This window comes from Hoplias malabaricus, chromosome 18 (genome assembly GCF_029633855.1).
Source record: "Hoplias malabaricus isolate fHopMal1 chromosome 18, fHopMal1.hap1, whole genome shotgun sequence".
NCBI lineage: Eukaryota > Metazoa > Chordata > Actinopteri > Characiformes > Erythrinidae > Hoplias > Hoplias malabaricus.
Genome location: NC_089817.1, coordinates 15517733 through 15531988, shown reverse-complemented (window position 1 = coordinate 15531988; position 14256 = coordinate 15517733). Strand labels below are relative to the sequence as shown.

Genomic DNA, 14256 nt, shown 5'->3' with positions numbered 1-14256 from the left:
AACCTAGATCTTGAACAGGTACCATTTAGGACTTTTAGAATGTTGGTGCTATCCAGCTAACTGGCTCATGTTTGTGCCAATTTTGATGGGAACCAAGGATGTGCATTTAACAGCTTGTGCTAAAAAGCCTTATATTCTTCAGTTTTAGCTGGGAATGAAATTTTAGACGTCCAGAACATATTTATTTTTGGTGAAAACGTGCCCACCTGGAAAATAAGGTCCACAAACTGGAATTTAACCCATTCCATGTTTGCCAAATTAGGACTATGGGTAGCTAAGATGCCTCCTTTTCCCCCTCTTCACATTCACAATGCTAGCCAGCACGGTTTGTTACTGTGAGAACAGGGTGGGTGCTGTCATTCTCTTCTTAACATGCTGAGCTATGTGGTGGTGCTATCCAGTGCTTGTCTTAGCCATCCAGTTCCATGGCAGTGTGTGAGATTGGGGAGTCCCAGTTAATGAGTTGCCAATGATCAAAAATTGGAAGGAAATTTAGTTAAAAATAAACAATAATAGTTAAAACAAATTATATTTTTACTCAAAATCAACTAATAAAAAACAAAAAGATAAATCTATTATCACTGCATGCTGAAATTCCTGCCTTTATTTTATTTGCATAGGAACATGGGCACTGTTACAATAATATGATTGTAATATGATATTTTATGATTTCACTCTCTGAAATATCTGAGGTTCAAGAGAGTTCAGAAAATGTAGACTTTGTCATCTGCGATCTTGTCGTGTAGGAACAATTACAGGGATATTAAGGAGATCTGTTTTTAGATTCGTGAAAATGGGCTGTAGTTAAATGACCTACGGTCACAGGAAATGAGTGGTCTAGTCCTGCCCTCTCATCTAATGATGTGCTTTGTTTCTCTGCGTCTGCGCCCCCAAACAACCAGACACACATACACACACACTCACAAACACACACACAGAGAGAGAGAGAGAGAGAGAGAGAGAGAGAGAGAGAGAGAGAGAGAGAGAGAAAGAGAGAGAGCAAGAAAGAGAGGGGTTAATGACATAAGTCCTGAGACTGTGTCTATTGTTTCAGACATTCCTATGAGACAATGAAGTGCATTTAACATGTGCTGCTATTCTTGTGTCTGGTAATTATGTTCCCATGTAATAACAAGAGTCCCAGGGTTGTTTTGGAGGGCAAGCAGGAGACAAGTTGTAAATTATACTGGTGTAAAAGAGAGTCTGATGACTGCTTTTGTGCTTTGTTTTTCCTTTGTTTTTTATCATGGCCAATCTTTTTGCTCTCAAAGGAAATAATGAATAATTCATCCGGTGTTTAGCAGTGATTTAAACAATGAGTGCATATTTAAAGATTAACTGCAATACTCTTTGTTGGAAAAGGTAGATGGGAAAAAAAGCTCTTCTCCGCTGGCATGCTGGGTCCAGGCCGTTGGTGCGTAAGAGGCCGGGCGTGAACACTCTAACTATTTATGGGTGCTGAGCATTTTCCTCTCAAGCTGTTTCCTGTTTGGAAAGTCCTGATGGATATTGTCCTGCTGTCTCTTTGCCAGCCAACATCACTTTAACACAAACACAGCTCAAGTTTCTACCTCTTAGACGAGCTAATTCTGTCCCTCAAGCATGTGTACACACACGTGCTCATTCACAACAAACAAACACGCACACACCCAGGCCTACCTGTTGAGTCTGCCATATTAATAACATAGTACCATTCCAATAGTTTGCTTTGCACACAAGCTAATTTTAGTCCACAGACTTATGGACTAACAAGTGTATACACACAGACACACACACACACACACACACACACACACACACACACACACACACACACACACACACACACACACACTCTACATGGTCAAAAATTTGTTAACACCTGCTTGTCTAATATATATAAGTATTCATTTTAGTAGTTTGTCCCTCTTTGCTGCCATGTATCTTTTTGAGAAGTCTTTACTTTAGATGTTGGAACATTTCTGTGGCATTCGCGATTGCCTAGAGGAAAATTGCAATGGTCGTAGTTTCCTTAGCGGAGAAAGAATGAGACAAAAAGGAGACATGATACACGAGAGAGTGATAAATGTTTAGTTCATCTGCCAAATCTTAGCATATTGTGTGACTTGACTAAAACTCAAGACACAAGATTTTATGACACATTTGAGCAGCAGGAGACTTATGCTTCAGGCTGTTTTATCCCATCTGTTGTCTAGGAGAAACTACAGAGACATTAAAGAGATCTCCTGAGTAAACCATGATACTAATGTTGGATGAATGTTTCCAGATAATAAACAAGACTTTAACTCAGCCCAGAATTATTAGTTTGTGCTCTCTCAGGCACTACAGTGCTGGGCTGCTTGCTTTATACTGCTTTAGCCAATTTGTGTTGAGCATAACCTCATGTGCAGCTGCTCCAGGATGTTTTCATTTGATTGAATTACAGACCACTTTAGCCACATACAAGTTACAGTCTGTTTCGTACTCAAACACACCATTCCACATTAAAGTATGTGGATTTTCTGAAAAAACATAACCACAGAGGAATAGGTTTTGCTCTGAGAAAAGTAGTTCTGCAGAATTGTCTGTGTTGCTTAGAGTAGTAAATTACATTTTTTGCTTCTCATGATCCAAATAATCCCAAAAACATTAATGTTGTGGTCAGAACTCTGTAGTGGCCAGTACTTTGTGACCAGCAGCCACTTCCTTGGATGATTTGGAAATTATCTTCTCATTCATCTTTGTCCTTTTCTTATTAATAGCATGGTGACAGCTATTGTCCTTCCTGATTCAGACGGACACAAAAAATACAAAGCAAGAATGGCACCTGAGTTTTTTTTAAATGTCTGAAAGATCTTAATTTTTGAGCTGCACTTTTGGAGCTCAAAAAACATACTGTAGATTATCTTACAGCTGATCTTCTTAGATGTACATCCTGAATAACTTGCACGTTAAGGTGATTTCTAACAGGTTGCTTAACAGATGAAACCACACAAGAACACAAGCAGTTTAGATAAAATTTTATTTTATGAAAATATAAAACTTCATAAATATATCTCTTCATGAACTATATCTCTAGCTCATTTACATTCTTTATACAGATTTAAGAATCATTCCTTCATATAGCATAAATATTTAGTAGGATGACACAGTAGCCAGGTCATGAATGCAGTTTTCACTGGTCTCTGCTGCACTACGTGTGTGTGTGGGTGTGTGTGTGTGTGGGTGTGTGTGTGTGTGTGATCACTGCTGGTTTCAGCATGCGCAGATTGCGTAGGAGGAAAAAAAAGAAGTAGTAGTGACCATGAAACCCATAGGAGGAAACATCCCTTTCGTTATCGAGTCAACAGGTTGTTAAATGAACTCTTATTATACGCAAGGTGGTGACACATCCAAACACACAGGGATTTCCTGTGTCTATTTTAGGTGTGCCATCTCCTGACATAAACAGCGGGCTCAAACCACTTCCTCTACTCGGGTCTATTAATAACATAAGAGGGATGAATAATTAAAAGCTGACAAGTGCCAGTTTATCATTCATCCCCAGAAAGTGTGAGGCAGTGTAAAACTTTAGTGGAGTACAAGACATAATTTTTTCAGAATGTAAATCAGTTGCCACAAAATGTGCCTTTCTTTGTCCCACAGAAGCAGATGCCTCATTGAGAAATATAAGGAGTTGGGAGACTTATTCCATAACAGGAAAACTATCTGCAGTAGCCCTAAAGCTGTGAAAACATGCTGCATTTTTGCTGCAGGTGTCCCGACAACAGCACTTCCTCTGCCCTGGCTTGGTTAAATCATATCACATACACCCACACATACCCACACAAACACACACACACACACACACACACACACACATGCACATACACACGCACTGTTCTCTGTCCAGTCTCATGACTGCCATGCCACTGACCTTCAAGATGAACTGCAATAGACAGAGGCATATTACAAAGCTGGATTAATTTGTTAGCATGCTAATACAAAGCTACATTGAACTGAGTTAATGAGTTAGCTTACTAGCACATTGGCATTATTGGAACAAAATCTTGTACCCTCTTTTTTTCCATTTTTACCATAATTGGAAAATACCAAATTTTGTTTGCAATATGTGAAAATTCTATGGACCAATAAAAATATTTTAGAATCCATATCTTCTTCAAATATCTCAGTTGTTCACACTCATCACTCTTTACCTGTTAGCTCACATGTGAGGAGCATATGGACACAGATTGGCTACTGTCCTATATCTGTTGTGTGGAGATCCATTGAGATACTCGCCAGGCATTTCATACAATAGATACCACTGATTCATTTTTAGAACGGAAGACTTTTGGAAAAGAATTAAATTTCACATAAAATTAAGAATGTTTTCCTTCTTGTATAAAGTTACTATGTTAAAGATGCAAGTTTTTTGTCCAACAGCAACATTACGAACAGAACTGGCAGAACTGAAAATGAAATAAAAATTTAGCTAGGTACCTTGAAAAGAATTCTGCTTATTTGACTGCACCATGAATCCAGCCATGTTTATCACCCTGCTATTCTTGTCTTAACATGTGTCTGAACTGTAGTATGCCTTCTGTAGTGTTTGATGAACATGGTTATTCTTAGGAGTACATATTGTCTTTTACATATATCTTTCATATTCACATGACACATGTCTTTAAAGTGCAAAATAAGTAACAAGTTTAGCGAATTCTAAACCTTTTGAAATGTAGTGACCATATAAAAGGAGATCATTGTCAGGAAAATAAGAAAAACTTCCATGTGGTTCCTCAGTTATTGCTCTTCATCGAGCCCTTCATACATATCAGACTTATGTGGATGCTGAGATACATGCTAGTGGTCATTATACCACATATATCATTTGTCTGCTGAGCAGTCCTTCAGGTAATTTGGTCAAGGCTACTGTTCTGCATGTTTTAGTTGTTTCAAAGTAACACTACACAGCTTGGTTCACTAATATACGTTCATAAGTTAAGGTGTACGAAAATGTCAGCTGTGACTGAAATGTCAGCCATGAGTGGGCCTAGTGTTTCAAGCATGTACAATGGTCTCAAACAGTTCCCCTTAACTCGAATCCAAAATACCCAGACACATTTGGAGTCTCAATAAAGGGACCTAGTGCTGAGCTCATGTGATTGTCACATCTCTGTATGTCACCTTCAGTTTCCTTTCTCAGTTTTCCTTCACTAGTATTTCAGGCCCTGTAGCTATGACTGAATCTGTGGCTCCTTGAGTGGCATAACTTTATGGACACTAGCAGAACCACCATCAGTCCTAATACTAGCACTGCAATCATGCTAATAACAAACACTTGGCCTTTGCCTGACTTTGCCTGACAGTGCTCATTTTTCATATTGCTGAGGTTGATCTCCACATATTCGTTGTCCTTTTTGTACTGGCAAGTAGCCATTTTCATGTCAGGGAAGGTCACTCTGCCCTGCTGCACCCAGCTGATCAGACGTGTGTTTCTACAACAGCTGAGTGGATTCATGCTCACATGTAACATTTTAAGTGTGCTCTCTAATGCCATTAATGTATGATCTTCCAACATCTCCAAGCTGTTGTTCTGCAGATTGAGAACCTCTATGGTAGAGTCTTTGCTCAGTGACAGGCTGGTCAGTTGGTTATTGGACAAATCCACAGACTTCAGTTTTCTGAGCAGTGAGAGGTTCATTTTAAGTGTCTGGAGTTGGTCCTCTCTTAAGAATAGGTAGGTGAGAGAGTTCTCTAAACCTGAGAGAGCTTGTTCACTGATCTCCACACCAGGGTTCAGAGATAAATCCAGGATGAGCAATGGGGTACTTCTAAAGGCATGCGCAGGTAAGGAAAGCAGATTGTTCTCAGAGAGGTAGAGGTATTCCAGAGTGGGAATGAAGGAAAATGATACGCAGCCACTGGTTTGGTCATGCTGTGGACCACAGACATTCAGCTCATTAAGCTGAAGGTGCAGGCTATTAATGCTGGGCAGCCTGGAAAAGAATGCAGAGTCCAAGTTGCTAAGTGAATTGCCCTGAAGATGAAGGGTTTCCAGTGCCTGCAGGGTGCCTTTACCAAATGTCAAGTTCTGCAAGTTGTTGAAACTCAGGTCAAGGGTCTTCAGAGAGTTCAGAGGGTTCTCATTGTCCAGAATGAAGGTCCGCAGACAGTTATTGCTGATGTTCAGAGTCTGCAGTGACACCATGCTACTGAAAAATTCAGGAGGCACAGCCTTGAGTTGGTTATAGCTTAGGTCTAAGTAGAGAAGTCTGCATAGGTTCTGCTTGTGCTTGCTGTTTGGAAGGGGGACATAAGTCAGCTCGTCTCTCTCTCTCAGGTACTGTAGTTCCTCAGCTGCACCAGTGAAGTTCACACTGTGTAGCTGGTTCCGAGAGAGGTCTAGGTAGATAAGCCTGTTTCGGTATGGGAGGACGGGAAAGTAGTGGATCTTGTTCTCCCTCAAGTCTAGGTTTATCAGCGCAAACTCCTGGTCTGAGTCAATGCTCTGAAAAGCAGTCATACTGTTTTTGCTCAGGTTTAAGGATGTAAGATGGAAGAGATTGAAGTCAGCAATGCATGAAATTGAGTTCATTGATAAGTCAAGCTCGGTGAGGTTCTGCAGTGAGTCAAATGCACCTTCCTCAATCTCTAGAATGACATTGTTGTGCAAGTCTATGCTTCGCAAGGCCAGGCACCCGTTGAAGGTTTCTTTGCCAATTTTGGTTATGCTGTTTCCATTTAAAGAGAGGTTCATGAGGGCAGGAGCATCTCTCAAAAAGTAGTCACTCATGTCTGTATAAAGACCATTTCCAGATAGGTCTAGTTTCTGGACTGAGGTCAGTGGTCCCACATGCATTTTCAAAGCTGCATGAAGATGCAGCTGGTTTCTAGAGAGATCAAGCACCCTTAGGTGGGTCATGTTTCTGAAGAGGTCTGGTTGAATGCTTTGGATTCTGTTGGCGTGCAAATTGAGCTGTTGGATGCTGGCATAGGAAGACAGGACATCATCTGTGAGATTCTGGACGAGGTTGTGAGATATGTCAAGTGTATGAATGCCATCTGGCAGCTGGGGTGGGATGCTTGTCAGGTTCACATCACTGCAGTATGCATTCTTCAGGACCTGTGGAGGAAAATAAGAGAAGAACCAGCATTTAGTCTGCACTCCACTGAGCCATAGTAGATTCTGTCCTAGATTACACAGCAAGATAAATTAGTCATAATGGTCTTGGACACAATATGACTAACATCTCACTGGCAGTTTTTCCAGCAATATCACTACTACACCTGCCCTTCAATGAACATATACATAACTCTCAATGTCTGACTTTGCAATATTTACATAGATTATATGTTTAAATAGTTTTATACACTTGTTCACCAACCCCTTCTTTTGACATTGATTATGGTAATACATTCATTCATGCTGTTCAGGGTCACGGTCGGTCTGGAGCCACCGTGGGAGGAACCGAGAGCACCCGGAGGAAACCCACGCAGACACGGGGAGAACACACCAAACTCCACACAGACAGTCACCTGGAGCAGGACTTAAACCCACATCGCCAGAACTGAGTGATTGCAACACTACATACTGTGCCACTGTGCCGCCCTAATTGTGGAAATGATGCTATTTTGATACTAGTTGAGTATTTTAATGGTATTTAGTCAGAAGAACAATATTTCGGTGATGTACTACAGTCAGATTTTTTTTTCCACAAATCACAAATGCTGCTCCAGCTCTTCCAATAATATCAGATACACCTTAATTACTCCAAATGACTCAGATCCACTATAAATTGTTAATCTATGCATTGCTACATACACAGATCTCCTCATAAAATGCCTAGATGTCTAAATCCCTTTGACCCATGCATGGCAATGGTAACTCACATGCAGCCATATCATTTTTAAAATGAATGGAGAACAATCATTTTAACAATCTATGGAGATTTAATGGAAATAAACTCCCTAATGTTAATGAATGTCTGCAAATATTTGGACCTTTAATGTATCAGAAAGTAAGTCATTTGTAGCTGCGCAAATCAGAGTCAAGGACTCTACTTTTTCCCACTGAGGGCAGTCCATATCATAGAGCAGCCCTCCCTTTCCTGTAGCCCTAATAGATGCATGCGTGTAGAGGATGCAAGCATAGAGAGTGGTACTGAAACTCTGTCCATCCCACCACTTCCTCCCCACAAGCCAAATTTTTGTTTCATACACCCTGGACGACTGCTGTCAAAAAAATATAACACATAACAGCTAACCTAAGTCAGCTGTCAGGTTTGCTGCTTGACTAAACGCTGATTCACAGTGACAGATTTGTCAAAAACTCTGTGTAGAGCATGCCTCCATTCACATGGTCGGTGTTTTTTTTTTTACCTTATGAGAACATCTCATTCCCAAAAACATTAGCATTTTTTGTCAGCAAAAATATCGTTGCATAATTTCAAGGATTTGAGAGTTGCTCTTTCAGTTTTTTGCACCAGTGGCTTTTTACTTGACAATACACACTGACACAATACACAAAACATGCACAGACTCAATCATGTTCAGTTTTTAAAAACAACACACAGCATTGTATTTTCCATAGAATTTACACATGACATTATTCTTTGTATTAACAACTAAATGCTAAGCCACAAACTTAAAACCAATGACAGGCTACACAATGGCCATTTACTTCTCATTATAGTGGCACCTGTGAAGTGATTTCATCAATTTGCCAGTATATGTACAGTGAGCTCTTAATTTGCTGATGTTGGAAGCAGGAAAATTGGGCAAGCATTAAAATTTGAGCCAGTGACAGGTTCATGGGCACTCAAGGGGAATAAAGACTAGCCGCCTGGTCTGATCCCACAGAAGAACTACTGTAGAATAAACTGTTGTCCTTCTTTGGTACACTTTTGATAAGTACTATCAACTGCACACTGGGAACACCCAGCAAGACCAGCCGTTTTGAAGATGGACTGACCAAAACAATATAAGCAAAGTTTCTCTGTAAGCTTCCAACATTGACGTCAAGAACTGACTGTGTCCACTTGCTGCCTGATCTATATCACCACTTGACAGATGCCACTGAAAGGAGATAATCAAAGTTAACCACTGTCAGCGGCTTTAACTTTGAGGCGGATCAGTGTATATATGTATATATATATATATATATATATATGTAGCAGCCTTTGACACTCCTTGTGAGTTAGAACAAGACAATGACAATAAAGAAAAGCACAAAGGCACATTTTGCATTGATTTAACAGTAGTTAGATTTCAGCTGAGTGTTCTGACAGATTCTAGATCAGTGCAGAAGACGCTGCCTACAGCACTGAAACGTTTTAAAATGTTGAGAAAGCACAGTCTATAGTGTTGACCTCAGTCCAGACAGTGTTCGGTGAGATCACTTACCACTCGGCAGGAAGAGTGCATTGTCGGTTGGGCAAATGCTGCCACTTCATACACAGTGACGAGGAGGAACCACAGACAGGTCCCCATCGTGCTGCAGGGGCTGAGAGAGGATGGTACACATGAGAGGAGGAGAGAGAAAGAGAGAGAGAGAGAGAGAGAGAGAGAGAGAGAGAGAGAGAGAGAGAGAGCGAATTCAGTTTAATGCTCTACTTTGTTTGGAGGGAGGGGAGGTTGTGTCTGACGTGGTACTTTTTTTTTTTTTGCTGACATGGTTCCTGTCTCCAGTAACTACATATGTTCAAACTGACATGACATGAGTAAATGTAGGGGAACATTTTTTAACCCACATGACTACTTGACATGGCAAAAAAGAAAAAAAAAAAACATGTTATTGCTGTTTCAGTTCCTACATAATATTGATATTTATATATTTGACGTAAGAGGAAGCACCCACATATCAGACAGAAACATTAGTCATCAGAGGGGAGAGGGGTGGGGGTGGGGGCACATATTTCTGTCAGTCTTAGCTTTGATTGCAAATTACACCCAGTTAACAGCTCCCAAAATACCACAGCTCATGGCCAAACAAACTGATTCACACATCCTTTCAGTGTAGCTCTGCTTCCATCTTTCAACCACAGACATAATGTGCAAGATAGAGGTTTTACAACTTTGTGACCAATAAATATAAGTCAGCCATTCACCCCCCTGACATATAAGTCAGTCCAAAGCACCCCCTCCCTGTCCAGCAGTAACAGCATCTACATTCCTCTTAAGTCTATGAGCATTAATGATGTTAGAAAATTACATCTTTATTAAAACTCCACCTGTCCGGCTGACACTTGATTTTGTGACCTTAGTCATTGTGCATTTGCTCCAGAGTGTCTGTCTATTTCAACATCTCAGTCTACAATGTCAGAAAAAAGGTATTATCCAGATACATTAGTGTTACTAAAGGTACAATCTGTGTAAATATAACTTTAAAGGTACAGCACATGTTTTTAAAGTTCACTTGTGTTCATTAAAGGTACATTACATTCTATTTCTCTGAAGGTGAGGTGACTGTAAGCTGTCTTTATAGAACTGTAAAAGAAAATAAGTCACTGTGGTGGTAACTTTTGCTGTCTCTGTGGTGGTACGTATTCTGTAACTTTTTGTTAGGGGACTCTTATTCTATAATAATTGTAGATTTTAAAATTGTGTTGATTTCATACGCCCCATTTCATCTCCAGGACGTCTATTCTTTTATTTTACACAGTTCTATAATGAAATCTTACAAATATTTACCAGTCCATCTGGAGAACACAATGTAGTGTACCTTAAGGGAACACAACTGGACTTTAAAAAGGTTTTACCTTTAAAGGTTGTACCGTTTACACTGTACCTTTAGTGACCAATAATGTACCTCTACTGTACCTTTTCTTTTGAGAGTGTATGAAATCAACAAATTAAATATGTGCAATTAATATAGAACATGGTGCACTAAAATGACTAGTATGCACAAAAAAGAATATGTACCTTTGAGGGTACATCACAGTGACAGTTTTTCTGGGAGTATAGTAGAAATTTCTCAAAAAAAGAGGCGACTCCAGTTTTGGAAACTGAGTGAATACATACATTATATAATTAGTCTAGAAGTCTAGAACATTATTGGTGAGGTTGCCATTATAGTTTTGCAGTTTTCAAAAGCTCTTTAACATTTCTATTACTTTCCCATGTCCTCTGACCCCCTATCTCTCCCAGCAGTGTTCAACTCAAAACTATGAGTTACAACACATCCTTCCGTCCTGAGTCAAAACCTGCATCCTTCACGCAGGGTCCCGTTATTCCCGCTCAGCAAAAAAAAAAAAAAAAAAAAAGAAAAGGTTATGTATAGCACTACAAAGACTTCCACTTCCATTTTAAGAATAGAAGACCCCCTTTTATAGCCAAAACCAAAGCTTTTTAAAGGGTCTTTACCAAAAAATTATATAGACCCACTTCTCTATAGAAAAACGTGTACCCTTCATTTTGACTGCTGCACATTTATTTCCCCATTATAATTCTGAAATTAAATTCATGATATTAATATGTTTTACTACTTTTTAGGTACTAATAAATATAATAAAAATATAAAGTAATTGGTGTTGTCATTGTCCAAAAAACTCCATCTTCCACTTTTAATTTTATAAATAGAGGTACTTCATTAAAACACATCAACTGATCTTTACATTGTGTGTAAAATGAGCCAATAGAAATGCTTCAAAATGACCTAGAATAAAATCTATTCCAATAAAGCATGGACGTCTTTTCTAGACTGTATACCACTGCCACTGGAATAAAACAGAACAATGTCTGACTAATGGAAATTCATAGGAATATATTTCATTTCAATGTTTTGTTTGTATCTATTCATTGCATATGTCACCTAATGTAAAGGGTAGTTGGCAAAGACCTGCAAAGTGGAGTTACAAGGACTTTCCCTGACAGCAACTATATCTACTTGTACAAACACTGAATACTAATAATAAGAACTCTAACACACTTATAAACAGTATAACTAAAGTGCAACTTTCACACGATCAGTTTAATACGCAAACATATCAAAGCTTCTTGACACACATCAGGATCACGCTTAAATAACCACTTCCTATACAGTGAAACGTAGATATCACTGAGAGAGAGTGAGAGAGAGAATTACCTGAGTAATGAAAGTAAGAGACCTGCTAGCTCCTCCGCAGAGAGTCAGTCATGCTGCTGCAGCTCCTTACTCTCCAGTATTTCTGCCAGAATAATCCTGCCCTGTTCCCTCTCAGGTCCTCTCTTCTCCTCTTCTCCACCTCCCCTCTCTCTCCATCCCCCCCCCTCCCTGCTACACATCCTGTGGGGAATATCCTGCCTGTATTATTGTCGTCTTCCCCAATTTGCCTCTTTGACCAGACCTTATATGGGAATGGAAGCTCGCTCTCTCTCTCTCTCTCTCTCTCTCTCTCTCTCTCTCTCTCTCTCTCTCTCTCTCTATCTATGTGATTCTCGTTTTAATATATAGCACTCCCCATCTACTCTCCCTTAGTTCATTCTCTCTCTCTCTCTCTGTTTGTGTGTGTGTGTGTGAAAAATAGCAGCTGGCTTCAGTGAAATTCTTTAAACACTGAAATTCAGGGTGTTTCCCAAGACTGCTTTCAGCCCATCTCCAATTCCAAAAGGCATCCCATATTAATTTTACAATCCAAACACAATACTCACTGCGTATTGGGTATGTCTTCTTTCTGAAAAGTATTTCAGCTGAAATGCAAGTGAGCATTTAGAGTAACAGGGGACAGTGATGAGCAGGTATATGTACTACACACCTGCATTGAACAAGCCAGGATTCCCCTCCAGTCCCTTAGCAACAGACACTGCTTTCACTTTTCCTTTCATGAGGATGGTTATATGGCTGTTGTTATCACTGAAGTTGTAAATCATTTATCATTCATCCATTCATTCATTTGTTCATTCTTTTTCTGTGATGCTTTTACTTGTTCTTCCTTTTCTAGCGGTTCCTGAGCCTACCTGAAATCATTGGGTGCAAGGCAGGAACACACTCTGGACAGGGGTCCAGTCCATCACAGGGTATCACACACTCACAGAGAGTGACCCGAGGTAAGGATTGAACTTCCAACCCCAGGACCATGTACCAGAGTTATGCCTATTCATTATAATACTTATTATTATTTGTAGTAGTAGTAATAGTGATATTATTATTAATGTTTATTATAATATATAATCTATATAAATATTATTATCATTATTATGTTGTTGATGGTTATGTTATTGCTGTTTTTGTTGATGTAATATTATGGTATTCATGCGCTTACTGCAGAGTAAGTAGCTCCCTCTAGCGACCAATTGTGCATCTTACACAGCACAATTTTGCCCATTTTCTACTTTATTTTCATTGCTCAGTACAAGTACAAGGCAACGAAGTGCAGTTAGCATCTACCAGAAGTGCAAATAGTTGCAAAGTGCAAAGACAGACGAGTGCAAAAGCAAATGGAAAAAGCTGCAATAAATATGAATACAATAATTTAAATGTACATAAGTATATATGAACATTTTGTACATTTATATACACACACAGTGTGTGTGTGTTTAATATGTATAATATGTATATAATATATATATAGAATTAAAATTATAATATGCATAATATTTAAACTATTCATGTAAAATATATAATGACATTGTACATATATGGGTAATTAAATATATGAATATATGGTGGGGAATGTCTCTGATGGTAGACAAGGGAGATGTGAGACTCTCCAAGGGATCTGTGCGCCAATAATTCGCTGGGCATTTTTCACCACCTTCTGCAGGGCCCTCCTGTCAGCCACAGTGCCATACCACACTGTCACACAGTTGGTCAGGATGCTCTCAATGATACAGCGGTTACAATTTGTGAGGATCTGAGGAGAGAGATTGTCCTTCCTTGAGAAGTAAAGATGTTGATGCACCTTCTTAACCAAATGTGATGGGCTGTGTGTCCATGAAAGATCCTCAGAGATGTGAAGACCTAGGACCTTGAAGTTGGAAACACACGCTACCTCGGTTCCATTTATTTGAACTGGAGATTGTGTGCTGCGCTTGTTTTTCCTGTGGGCCACAATGAGCTCTTAGGTGTTCCAGCAACAACATGGAAGCAAATCTGTCTCATCAGACTTTGAAATAATACCACCTTTGAAATTGTAGCACTGAATTTTTTTTTGCTTCGCAATTATGTACCTGAATATAATTGCTCTTGAATTGAACTCTTGAATTTTCAAGAGCATGTTTTCTCTGTGACTGTCTGTGAGGAGTTGGTGTGTTCTCCCCGTGTCTGCGTGGGTTTCCTCCGGGTGCTCCGGTTTCCTCCCACAGTCCAAAAACACACAT

At 39.5% G+C, this 14256-nt stretch overlaps 1 protein-coding gene across 1 annotated transcript; it reads right to left on the bottom strand.

Moving 5' to 3' along the window:
• Positions 1-3027: 3027 nt before the first annotated feature.
• lrrc32 (leucine rich repeat containing 32) lies at positions 3028-12182 on the bottom strand. Its single transcript, XM_066651022.1, has 3 exons — positions 12044-12182; positions 9364-9463; positions 3028-7084 (listed from the first exon to the last, which is right to left on the bottom strand). Exons 2-3 carry the CDS (start codon positions 9448-9450, stop codon positions 5183-5185), a joined length of 1989 nt encoding a protein of 662 aa, XP_066507119.1. The 5' UTR covers positions 9451-9463; positions 12044-12182; the 3' UTR covers positions 3028-5182.
• Between the last annotated feature and the right edge of the window lie 2074 nt (positions 12183-14256).